This window comes from Phacochoerus africanus, chromosome 2 (assembly GCF_016906955.1).
Source record: "Phacochoerus africanus isolate WHEZ1 chromosome 2, ROS_Pafr_v1, whole genome shotgun sequence".
Classification (NCBI taxonomy): domain Eukaryota; kingdom Metazoa; phylum Chordata; class Mammalia; order Artiodactyla; family Suidae; genus Phacochoerus; species Phacochoerus africanus.
In genome coordinates this window covers 139,162,996-139,176,595 of record NC_062545.1, presented here as the reverse complement: position 1 = coordinate 139,176,595, position 13,600 = coordinate 139,162,996, and the positions used below count along the sequence as shown (strand labels likewise).

At 43.9% G+C, this 13,600-nt stretch overlaps 1 protein-coding gene across 3 annotated transcripts in view; it reads left to right on the top strand.

Moving 5' to 3' along the window:
- LOC125119600 (protein FAM169B-like) overlaps positions 1-13,600 on the top strand; it is a 96,587-nt gene that overhangs the window by 20,954 nt on the left and 62,033 nt on the right. For all 3 annotated transcript variants that reach the window (XM_047766797.1, XM_047766798.1, XM_047766799.1), the window contains one exon: positions 2,323-2,422. In XM_047766797.1, the coding sequence (XP_047622753.1) occupies positions 2,323-2,422 (100 nt within the window). The remainder of the gene's footprint in view (positions 1-2,322; positions 2,423-13,600) is intronic.

The following is a 13,600-nucleotide window of genomic DNA, read 5'->3' as shown; positions in this document are numbered from 1 at the left end:
CAGTGGGTTAAGGATCTGGTGTTGCCACAAGCTGAAGCATAGGTTACAGATGTGGCTCAGATCCAGTGTTGCCATGGCTGTGGTGTAGGCCTCAGCTGCAGCTCTGATTTGACCCCTAGCCTGGGAACTTCCATATGACACAGGTGTGGCCATAAAAAGAAAATAAATAAAATTAAGTTGCCCTTTTTTTTGGCTTTTCCTGTGGCATACGAAAGTTCTTGGGCCAGGGATTGAACCTGAGTAATAGCAATGATAACATTGAATCCCTAACTGCAAGGCCACCAGGGAACTCCATAAAATTAAGTTGTTTTAATGTTTTAGAAATGCTGAAATGACTTCTTACCTCTTCACTTATCCCCTTCTAAAAAAACAAGTCCTGAAAATAATCTTTTGGTTTCCTACTATTTTACCAATTAATTAAGAAATGGTAGCAATTTCCTACCATGTAGCAGGTTTCAAAATAGTCTGATTTAGGATAATGGTGGATCTCCTCATTGCTTTTAGTAAATTTAACTTTTCTTTTTGAACCCAGAGAAATTTTTCTAAACAAACAAAAAAAGACAAAAGATGAGAATAATCAGGCTACATCACTCTCATCCTCCTGAAATCAGTCTTTTCTTTTCATAATTAACTCTGTTTTCACTCCTGAAATTGTCTTATATTTAAGATACAATCATACTTTTTTCCTGGTTACAGAAAAATGTATGCTCATTGTATACTGTTTGGGAACTATAGCTAAGGACAGAGAAAATAAGATCACTCACGTTAACTCCTATGAACTTTTTGACATGTTTCCATTGGATTTTATTTCCGGGCATGCTTTTTTTTTTTTTTTTTTTTTAACTTTTTAGGGCCACACCTGTATGGGAGTTCTCAGGTTAGGGTCAAAACGGAGCTACAGCTGTCAGCCTAATGCCACAGGCACGGCAGCATGGGATCTGAGCTGTGTCTGTGACCTACATCACAGCTCATGGCAACGCTGGATCCTTAACCCACTGAGCGAGGCCAGTGGGTTGGTTAACCGCTGCACCATGAAGGGAACTCCTGCTTTTGTAACATCCAGATCTCTTGGAATACAATATTATCTGTAATAAGCCTCTTTCTATGTTGAAACAATGCTTTGTAAATATGGTTTGTTTGTTTGTTTGTTTGTTGCTTTTTAGGGCCACACCTGTGGTATATGGAAGTTCCCAGGCTAGGAGTTGAATCAGCACTGCAGCTGCCGGCCTGTGCCACAGCCACAGCAACCTGGGATCCGAGCTGTGTCTTTGACCTACACCGAAGCTCACTGGCAACACCAGATCCTTGACCCACTTAATGAGGCCAGGGATTGAACTCACATCCTCATGGATACTAGTGAGGTTTGTTGCAGATGAGCCATGACAGGAACTCCCTGTACGTATTGTTTTTAGTGGCCTTGTAATGGCCATCTGATGAGTGAACCATGCTTCGTATAACCACCTTGGAAGGCCAGCTTGGTGACCCTTCCTCAAGGTGACTTGAAGATGGGGAGGCACCAAGATGTTTACAGTCGGTTAAGAAACAATTCTCTGAAACCATGGAGGCCTGCTGTAAACTTCTCCAAGCTACCTGCCTGCTTTGCTTGGTGTTCATGCCACGCTTTGCAGTGGAACATGTTGACCTTTTGAGAGCAGTGGGTTTGATGGCCGGGAAGAGGACTGGGAATGTGGGCGCTTGAGGGAAGACTCTGGGGCAGCCCCAGCGTCAGAGGCCTCGCACGTGCTGCCTGTATCCCCCACGTTCATGGGCAAACAGGTGCCGACACCGAAGATGTCCTCCCTGGGGCTGACTCAGAGCCAGGGCTGAGCCTGTAGGGACCTGAGCCAGGACACAGTCCACTTGAGTGGCATTGTGGGTGGACACAGGCTGGCCCAGAGGTTGCAAAGAATGGCTGCAGGAGGACAGTCGAGGCTGGCTTGGCAGGTGGGGCCAAGGTTGGGATGTGGTCTTCTGCTTTTGCAGGCAGAGGCCTAGGGGATTCAGGTGGATAAGGCTGCTGGGGCAGAAAGAGAGTGGAAGGAGAGGCTGCAAGGGCATCAGCTGAGGAGGCGTTTAGTCATTACTTGAGGAGATGGAAGGCGAGTGAGGGGAAGCGAGAGTTTGCTGAGTGGGAGTCAGAGGAAGGGCCTTTGCCGGATTGCCCTTGGGTATAGCTCAGAGTGGGTAAGGTTTCCATTTTCATTGCCTCCATCCTGTCAAATTAACCTTTTCCAGGGAATATCATGCTCATTAATTGTTAAGCAGTTTCTTGTGCCCTCATGATGATGACAGAACAAAATGGTGATTTTATTATTTTTTCAGGTGAAACTTGATGCGTCATCTGTTCGCTTTTGCACTGTGCACCGTGATGAACCTCGGCATAAAATCTTGGTCTTGGTTAATCCCCAGGACACAAAGACAGGTTGGTAGCTATTAATGTTTTTTTTTTTTTTTTTTGGTCTTTTATTTTAGGGCTGCACCTGCGGCATATGGAGGTTCCCAGGCTAGGGATCAGATTGGAGCTGGAGCTGCTGGCCTACGCCACAGCTCATGGCAATGCTGGATCCTTAACCCACTGAGTGAGTCCTCATGGATGCTAGTCAGATTCATTTCCGCTGAGCCACGATGGGAACTCTAGTAGCTATTAATGAATTTAATAAACAAGGATTTTTATTTAATTTTTTACAACTGAAGGAGCCAAATAGCTCAGAAATGATGGTTGTACTTTTAGGCTGGGCTTGGAAGAACATTAAGGCAGAACTGCTTTATTTCCAGCTTTTAGAGATCCAGTAAGGCATTGTGATTTCTGTTTATAGACACATGCATTGATTTCTGTTTTAAAGACACTAAACACTTTCTTGTCCACAGTGACAGTATTCAGAGCTGCTTTTGAGGGTAGCATTGGCTGTTCTTATTAATAACATGTAGGGGTTGCGTGCACAGGGTGGAGCCCTTTCACTGGAGTGTCACCACAGCCCTTTGACGCACAGGGACCATTCTTATCCCTGCTGGACAGATGAGGAAATGAGGCCACTAATGGCCAAGCAATTTGTCCAGGACCACACAGTGCAGGACCACACAGTGCAAGGTGATGATCTGGTGGGGTTTTGTTTCTGATGGTGACATTTATGTAATCTGTAACTTATTTATTCTTCCTCTGCATTATGAGGAGTCTGTTTGTGACCAGTTTCACCTTCTGTGAGTGAGTGCTGTGAGGAGTGTGGAGGGCCCCAGTTGCATACAGGGTAAGGGTCTGGGACTAGTGGCAGTAAGCAGTGTGAGGTGTGATGGGAGAGAACGGTTCCAGCCTGTCAGCCCACCTGGAGCCCAGGCCACCAGTGAGCTGTAAGCAAAGTCCCCCGCCCCTCCCAATTTAAATTCAAGGGACTCCCAAATTAAATTCAATCCAATTTAGAAATTTTTCTCCCTTTATTATACTTTTCTGTGTTTTACAGATTTCCTGCAATTCCCCTGTATTGCTTTCCTAATAAGAAATGAAAAAAACAAACCCACTCTCAGTGAGCTATCCCCTTTTCTTTCCTTCCGTCCCTCCTTCCCTCCTTCCCTCCTTCCCTCCTTCCCTCCTTCCCTCCTTCCCTCCTTCCCTCCTTCCTTCCTTCCTTCCTTCCTTCCTTCCTTCCTTCCTTCCTCTCTCTCTCTTTCTTTCTTTCTTTTGCTTTTTAAGGCTGTACCTGTGGCATATGGAGGTTGCCAGGCTAGGGTTCGAATCAAAGCTGTAGCAGCTGGCTTCTGCCACAGCCACAGCAACGCCAGATCTGACCCATGTCTGTGACCTACACCACAGCTCATGGCAATGCCGGATCCTTAACCCACTGAGTGAGACTAGGGATGAAACCTGCAGCCTCATGGCTCCTAGTCGGACTTGTTTCTGCTACGCCACAATGGGACATCCAGCCCCTTTTCAATAATTTGGTGTCTGGTGAAAGTTTGGGGTTATAGGTCTTTAACTGCAATTTGCAAAGGGGTCTCCGTCAACTCTCTGGCTCCCCTGGAGATGGACTTTTGCCTTTCACTCTGTGGTCTGTCTGGGGTTTGTAGTCTGAGGATGCCCTGCTCATTGGGTGCACAAATCCCATGGTGACATCCTTTGACCAGGGGACATTATTCAGCACACAGACTGTTGTTAATGCCTCTCCTGCTGCTTATCCTGAGACCTGAGTGTGCTAAGCCAACTGTCTGGGAGTTTGGGGCACATCGGCAACACCTCCCCATTGCTCCAAGGCTGGGGGTGGCTGAGCGATGTGTGAGAGCTTTCTGGTCAAGGTTTGGGACATCTCCTATTACTGTCTGGCCAAGCCATGGTTGAACAAAGGGGCTGTGATAACCCCAGGCCTCTGACATTGCCTTGAATTTGTGACTCTAGCACCAGGTTAGTGAAAGGAACAGGATGTGCCCACAGGCATTCCTCAGGGAACAGATTGTCAAAAAAACTCTGAAAATATCATTTACCAATTTTAAGAAAATGTCCAAATATCAGCAGCCCTCCCCTCTGCCTCTTTTTGGCATTTAACAGTATTCTGGTTATAGGTCTTTAGCTACAATTTGCATAATGTAAACATATGACTGACTCTTAAAATCTGTTTCCTATTTCTATTGTACTTAATTTCTTGGTTGTTTTCAAGAATGTATTATCATAAATATTCATAAGCTCCAAGAAATCTCACTCCGGACCTTTCTTTATATTTAGCTGTGTTTTATAAATAAAATTTCCAAGTGTTTTCCTGCTACTGGGGACCTATGGTGGTTGTGGCAACTTTGGGTGATTTCCAAAAAGTGCATAGGTATTGTCCACACCTCATGCCCTTTCATCTGGTATTTTGAAGCAGACACGATACATAAATGCATGTCTTTTTTTTTTTTCCTGTCTCTCTCCTTTTATTTTTTATTTTATTATTTTGCTTTTTAGGGCTGTCTGGCTGTATGGAAGTTCCCAGGCTAGGGGTTGAATTGGAACGGTAGCTGCTGGCCTACACCACAGCCACAGCAAGGCAGGATCCGAGCCATGTCTTTGACTTACACCACAGCTTATAGCAATGCCGGATTCTCAACCCACTGAGTGAGGCCAAGGATTGAACCTGCGCCCTCGTGGATCCTCGGGTTCATAACCACTGAGCCACAACAGGAACTCCCATAAATTCATCTCCTGTAGCTTGAAGTATGTGGACCCTGAAGCAGCCGACAGTACCATAGAGGCTCCTGATGGCTTTGACACATGTGCCACACCTGTGCTTTGCTGGGATCATTGAGAAGATGATCCCCTGTTCCTTTGTCATCTTCCTCCAGCAGTTATATTTGTGAAGGCCTCTGTGTGTGTGTGTGTGTGTGTGTGTCTGTGTGTCTGTGTGGTTAGATGGAAGCTAAAGGGATCAGAGATGTTTGATAAGCCTGTGTATGAGTTAATTATTGATAAACTGGTTGAATCATGGTAACTTCCGATAACCCTGTGAGTGAATGAAAAACATCCTGGAGTTGTGAATTCCCCTGTGGCAAGCAGTTAATGGCCTGCCGTGAGGATATGAGTGCAGGCAAACCTCGGAGATGTTGTGGAGGTTCCAGACCACTGCGGTAAAGTGAATATTGCAATAAAGCAAATCACATGAATTTTTTGGTTTCCCAGAGCATAGAAAAGTTATGCTTACACCATACTGTAGTCTCTTAAGTGTGCAATAGCATGGTGCCTAACAAAACAGTGTACAGACCTTAATGAGAAATACTTTATTGCTAAAAAAAAAAGCTGACCATCATCTGAACCTTCATTGAGTCGTTGTAATCTTCTTGTGATAGTAACATCAAAAAAATCACTGATCACAGATCATCATAACAAATATCATAATAATTTTAGCAGTATAATAATAGTTTGAAACAATGCAAGAATGGCAAAAATGTGACTCAAAGACATAAAGTGTGCACTTGTTGTTGGAAAAATGACACTGTTGTTGGTTTGCCACAAACCTTCAGTTTGTTTAAAAAAAAAAATGCAATGGAGTGAAATGCAGTGAAACGAGATATGCCTGGAACACAGCTTTCCAGCTTTCCTCTGCAAGGAACTGGGGATGTGCTTTCCATGAAGGTGGTTTGAGAAACACGTGCCCTTATTCTGGCTGCTCCCTGCGGGGCTCATGCTTGACTGTTCCTCTAATCGGAGGCTGGTTTATGTCACCAAGGGGACACAGCCAAAGGCTGCTGAGAGCTTCCGTTCCTTAGTTGCCTCTGTATCTCCCCAGGGCTTTATCTTTCATTTATTTCCCCTTGTTTTGCTCTTCATCTTATTTTAAAATTATTAATTGATCTCAAGTGTTTACATAGATTAAAGAAAAAACTCCTCTCATCAAGAAAGTTATCTTTTCTTATCTCCTATATTAAATTAAAATGATTATCCTAGCATCCCACATTCCCATCCACTCATGGCCTCTGGCTTTTCTCGTTTCTTCTTGGGAGCTGCAGAGTTGAATAAGGTGAACCAGGACTTGGGCATCAGATCCTGCAGACTTGGCATCCTGGCCCTGCCAATGGACCAGGCGACCCACATAAGTGATTTGGCCTCTCTGAGCCTCAGTTTGGTCATTTGCAAAATGGAGCCATCTTAGCATCTTCCCAAGGTGGTTGTGAGAATTAAATGATTTTGTGGCAGAAAAGCCAATGCTTTAAAGCATCTATGGGAGAGCATAGGCATGGACTCGGTATTCTTCCGTCACGGTGTACCTTGGTGTGTTCTTCTCTGTCTTTGAGTGTTGTGTTACAGTAGCACAGGGTTTCAGAATGGGAGGCCTTCTTGTCAACTGCTGGCCAAACTCAGCAGCAGAATTACCTCCCTGATGGATTCTGTTCGCACACCTCACGGAGAGGAAGGCCACATCACACTAGGGCAATCTAGTCTGTTTTTGCACCACTCTAATTATAAGACCATTGTTCTTTTTGCTAACCCAAAACTGCCTTGTTGGATAAATGTCATGCAGCCAGAGATCAAGGATGGGCTGGGGAGCACATGCCTCTACACCGCATGGATTAAAAGGAACAGGTGGCTATGTTCTTCCTCAGAAGCACAGTGAGCCCAGGCATTGAAGTGGGCTGCTGGAAAGCAGACCTGACCTGGGGCTGTGATAATGGAAGGATAATGTTCCAGCTCAATTATGGCTCCGTTCTCTGTGCTGCTGCTCAGGCCGCAGCTGAAACAAACTGATGCTTATCCATGGAGAGCAACCGGGGGGATGAGAGGGCTTGAAACCATTTGAACAAGGCTTGAGGAAACTAGGGCTATTTATCTTGAGAGAAGGGATGCAGGGGTCCAGAAGCTCACAGTTGAAAGGGTGTTTAAATCATTAGGCCTGGTGCTGTCCAAGATGATTTTAAGTGGCACAACCAAATTTCAGAAGGAGAGAAAGAATGATCTTTTGCATTTTATTTCAATATTAAATATATCAAGGAAAGAGTTTATTTCCTACTAATATGCCTTTAATGCGTATCTAACACTTGTTAATCTCATTTAAGAAAGAAAGGAAGAAAGAAAAAGAAAAAGAAAAGAAAGGAAGAAAATGTCTCCTAGATGTGCACCCTTAGCTAGAATTGAAAGATTTGTCATTGTAAGGTTTATTTTTATAATCATAGCAATGATGCCTCTTTCATGATGGGGTAAGAAGGTGGTGTCTGAATGTGTCAGAATCAGGATGGTTGTGTCTAGGGCACCGGCTTCTGGTCGGTGGCCTCTATACCCTGGGGGAGCCTATTCTGCTCTGGGATAGCTCTATTAGAACATTCTTCTTTCTTTCTTTTTTTTTTTTCTTTTTTGTGCCTGCACCTGTGGCACATGGAAGTTCCCAGGCCAGGGGTCAAATGAGAGCTGTAGCTACAGCCTGAGCCACAGCCATCGCAACCCTATGACTGAGTGAAGCCAAAGATCGAACCTGCATCCTCACAGAGACATCAGTTCCTTAACCTGCTAAGGCACAGCAGGAACTCCAGAACATTCTCCTTCTTCTTTTTTTTTTTTTTGTCATTTCTAGAGCCGCACCCGTGGCACATGGAGGTTCCCAGGCTAGGGGTCTAATTGGAGCTGTTGCCGCTGGCCTACACCACAGCTCATAGCAACGCAGGATCCTTAACCCACTGAGCAAGGCCAGGGATCAAACCCACAACCTCATTCCTAGTCGGATTCATTTCTGCTGCGCCACAACGGGAACTCCCAACACAGACTTATTATTAAGACATGGTTCCATCCTCCAAATTCATGTAGTTGTTCTGAACCCACAAGATGGACTACTTTTATTCCCATTTTATCTATGTAAGTAAACAGACTTATTGGAATGTAATTCACATAACATGCAATTACCCATTTGAAGCATGCAAGTCAGTGGTTTTCAGATATTCACAGAGTTGTGCACACTTAATTTTCATTACCCCTAAAAGAAACCAACTCCATTCCTCTGTTCTCCTCAGCCTTAGGCTCTTTTCTTTCTCTCTGGATTTACCTATTCTGAACATTTCCTGTGAATGGAATCATGTAATATATGATTGCCTTTATATGTCTGCCTTTATAGATCATCTGTTTTGTAGTATGTTTCAGTATTTCATTTATTTTTATGGCTGAATACTATTCCATTGTATGGGTTTAGCACATTTTGTTTATCTATTAATGGATGTTTGGGTTGTTTCTGCCTTTTGGTCATTATGAATAATGCTGCTGTGAAAATTCATGTACAGATTTTTGTGTGGATGTATATGCATATATCTTTTCAAGTTAGTGTTTTTGTTTTCTTTGGATAAATACCTAGAAGTGGGATTGCTGAATCGTGGCATGGTTCTATTTAAAAACTTTTGAGGAACTTCCATACTGCTTTTCATAATGGTTGTACCAATTTACATTTCTACCAACAGTGCATAAAAGTTCCCTTTTCTCCACATCCTCACCAACATTTGTCTTTTTTCTTTTTTTTTTGGCCATGCCCACAGCATGTGGAAGTTTCTGGGCCAGGGATCGAACCCATACCACAGCAGTGACCTGAGCCTTAACGATCACAAAACCAAGTCCTTAACCAGTAAGCCTCCAGGGAACTCCTCTCTTGTCTTTTTGATAATAGCTTCTCTAATAGATATGAAGTGATATTTTATTGTGGTTTGGTTTGTATTTTCCTGATAATTAGTGATGTTTAGTACTTTTTCATATACCTGATCACCATCTGTATGTCATTTTTGAAAAAATGTCTACTCAGATTAAATGTGTTCTGAGATTGAATTTCCAATGTATTGAAGGGGCTGTTTTTTTAATAGCACCAAATAATTCTCCAGACACCAGCTGACTGTCCTACCATTCAACTCAATTCAACTACCTGATCAGTTTCCATAGGTTAAAGGATCAGTCCTACAAGACTCCCCTGTCTCTAGCCCAGCTTGTTACCTGTATTTCTGATCAACTGGCTATAAACAGAGTTTCCTGTGACTCCCTCCTTGGATTAGATTAATTTGCTAGGGTGACTGGCAGAGCTCAGAGAAATATTTTACATATTAGATTACTGGTTTATTATAAAAGGATATAACTCAGGAGCAGCCAAATGAAAGAGATGGAGGGGTCAAGTTGTGGGGAATGCATGGAGCATCCACACCCCGTCCAGGTGCACCTCCATGTGTTTGCCAACCTGAGCTCTCCGAAACCTGTTCTTTGGGGTTTTTATGGAGGTTCATTACATAGCCCTGACTGGTAAAATCATTGATTGGCAACTGGTCCAACCTCCAGGGCCTCTTCCCTTTTCAAAGATTGGAAAGGAGGGGTGGGAAAATGCCAACCCTCCAATCTCATGATTGGTTCTCTTGGCAACCAGCCCCCATACTAACATGAGTCCAAAAGTCGCTTAACATAACAAGAGTCACCTTCTTTGCTCTCGATCAATTCAGAAATTCCTAGGGTTTTAGGAGCACTGAGCCAGAAATGGGAGGAAGACCAAATATATGTATGTCTTATTATAAATCACAATATTGCATAGATCCTCTGTCCCCCCCTCCCCCGCCTTTTGCTGTCGATTTGTATGAGTTCTTTATATGTTTTGGATTTTTTTTTTGTCTTTTTGATATTTCTTGGGCCACTCCCATGGCATATGGAGGTTCCCAGGCTAGGGGTCCAATCGGAACTGTAGCCACCGGCCTACGCCAGAGCCACAGTAACGCGGGATCCGAGCCACGTCTGCGACCTACACCACACCTCACGGCAACGCCGGATCGTTAACCCACTGAGCAAGGGCAGGGATCGAACCCGCAACTTCATGGTTCTTAGTCGGATTAGTTAACCACTGCGCCACGACGGGAACTCCTATATGTTTTGGATTTTAACCATTTATCAAGTATATGACCTGTAAATATTTTCTCCTATCCTTAAGGTTGCCCCTTTGTTTTGTTGATGGTTTTCTTAGCTGTGTAGAAGTTTTTAGTTTGATGTAGCCCCACTTGTTTGTTTTTGCTTTTGTTGCCTTTGCTTTTGGTGTCAAGTCCAAAAAAATCATCATCCAAGACCAATGTCAAGGAGTCATTGTGGTTTTGATTTGCATTTTCCTGATGACTAAAGAAGCTGAACATTTTTTCAAGTGTTTATTGGCCAGTTGATTTAAATATCTGCTTTGGAGAATTATGTATTGAGATTCTTTGCCCACTTTTACATTGGGTTATTTGTCTACTAATTATTATTGAGTTGTAAGCATTCTTTATGTATTCTAGATACAAGCCCCTTATCAGAGATATGATTTACAAGAACTTTTTTATTCTGTGGGTTATCTTTTTACTTTCTTGATGGTGAACTTAGAAACCCAAAAGTTTAAAATTTTCGTGATATCCAGTTTATCTTTTGTTATTTTGTTGCTTGTGCTTTTGGTGTTAAATCTAAGAAAACTTTGCTTGTTTGAAGAGTTTCATTCAGTTCTATTAACTTTTCCTTCTGGCTATGTAGTTAATATCATTTGAAGTTCTGGAAGTGTTCATTCCTTATTTTCAATCCAAATAATTAAAAAAACACCTTTTAAAAAATTGTGCAATTATTATACCACAACACACACACACAACCCATTATTTAGAATACATTTCTGGAGATTTCAAGAGACGTTCATAAAATGCAAGTTAGGAGACTTTATGAAATGCATGCCTATAGTTAAGAATGGAGGGAAATCTGTGCTGCTGAAATTAAAATGACGTATATTTACTTATTTTCCTAACATTAGCCTAGAACACTCAGATAAGGGAGTGAGGCCAGTTTATTTCCTCTGGTCTTGGTGAATTCATGCTGATTTTTAAGTTCAGTCTTTTTTTGATAGGGTCCTTATGGGCCTTTTTTTTTTCTTTCCACTTTTTATGGCCCCACTTGCAGCATATGGAAGTTCCCAGGCTAGGGGTCGAATCAGTGCTGCACCTGCTGGCCTGCACCACAGCCACAGCAACAATGGATCCAAGCCATGTCTGTGGCCTACACCATAGCGCAGGGCAACACCGGTTCCTTAACCCACTGAGTGAGGCCGGGGATCAAACCCACATCCTCATGGATCCTAGTTGGGATTGTTCACCCCTGAGCCATGAAGGGAACTCCTGGGCTATCTTTCATAATTCACTCTGGACCATTGTTAGGAGGGGATGCTCAGGGAACCAGGCACTAGTTCCAAGATCTGCACCTTCCCTTCATACACTAGAAGAGCACTGGCTCATGTGTCTTTCTGGCCCCCCTCCTGCATCCCATGCTCTCAGAGACTCAGGGTTACAACTTCAGGATCACATTTGCAGGACCTCCTGGCCCCTGGGATGTCCATTCACTGAGTCTAGAGGTTTGTGCTTCTCTGAAGCAGCTAACGCCTCCTTTGCCTTTCCACTGTTTCCAGCTGCAAGTCTTGCTTCTCATTTGGAGGCCCTTTGCTTTCCCAGTGAAAAGGAGCCTCTGTGGCCATTACAGCCTCCAGCTAAGGCGTGTCTCTTCCTTGGGCAATCCCCTCTGAGTCCGGCTGGCCTATCTAGGCAGCTTGCCTATTGCCTTGAACATCTTCCCAGCCTGCCTAAACTGAGTCAGTGTTTGGCTTTTCCTACCTTAATCTTACAGGATTGTGCTGGCCTTGGAGACCTTGGCTAGGAGGGGCCTCTTCCATCCTTTACACTTGTCATTTTTTTTTTCAATTGAAGTACATTTGCTGTATAATATTATATAAACTACAAGTTTTCAATACATTGATTTGCAATTTTTAAAGGTTGTGCTCTGTTTATAGTTATTATGAATTATTGGTTATATTCCCCATGTTGTTCCCATACATCTTGCAGCTTTTTTTTTTTTTAAGGGCCACACATGGCATAGGGAAGTTCCCAGGCTAGGAGCTGAATTGGAGTTGCAGATGCCGGCCTGCCAATGGGGGACCCAAGCCGTGTCTGTGACCTATACCACAGCCTATGGCAATGCCTGATCCTTAACCCAATGAGTGAGGCCAGGGATCAAACCCATGTCCTCATGGATACTAGTCAGGTTCATTACCGCTGAGCCATGACGGGAACTCCAAATATCTGAGCTGTTCTGATGGAAGCCCTCTCGGCAGGCTCCAGCCTTTCCTAGACCATCTCTTCCTGTATTCCTTGTTAGGAAACTTGTTAGAATTTTTTCAGTTCTTCTGACAATATCTGTTTGACTTTTTTTTTCCCCATATAAAACACAGCAGTCAGATGATCAGAGGGCAGGGCAAAAAATGTCCAGAGACTGATTAAAAATGGCAATTTATAATTGAGTCAAATGAAAGAGACCTAAAGCCATCATGCTAGGGAAGTTTCCAGAATAAGAGGAATCTTGAGTATTGCTGAGGGTAGGCAGGAGCGTGGAGTTCTTGGCAGGGAAGAGACTATCTGGCCAACATAGGGTGGGAGGTCTGAGAAGTTCTCCACTGACCACTCACTGGGGTCTCTGATACCCCCTTCTGCTGTCCAGGCTCACCAGTGGTCACACAGTTGTCACACAGCGGTTCCTCTGCGCTGCAAAGCTGGGCTCTTTGGACCTGAAGCAGCACCTGTGGAGGCACAGGCAACCCAGAAAGCAGATCTTCCTCAGTCCAGATAGCCCCCCACCTTGCAGTCTGGCCCTGAGTCTCACTGACCCTTTCTTGATGGTTTTGCAGTTCCCTTTCTCAAAAAAATTTTTTTTGTTTTGTTTTGTTTTGATTTTCTAGGGCCACACCCATGGCATATGGAAATTCCCAGGCTAGGCCTTGAATTGGAGCTGCAGCTGCTGGCCTATACCACAGCCACAGCAACACCAGATCCAAACTGTGTCTGTGACCTATACCACAGCTCACAGCAATGCCAGATTCTTAACGCATGGAACAAGGCCAGGGATCGAACCTGAATCCTCATGGATACTAGGTGGATTCATTTCTGCTGTGGCACAATGGGAACATCTCCTTTCACAAAGTCTTTTCATGACGGCTCTTGGCCCATGCCTGGTGAGGGGTGTCAGCAAGATGCCTGGTGATGTTATGGAGGATGTGTGGGGACTGGGGTTGGATCTCAGACCTTCACAGAGTGCCTTACTCATGATCAGAAGGGAGGATGGAGAGAAGAGAGGAAGTCAGGAGACTGTCAGCAC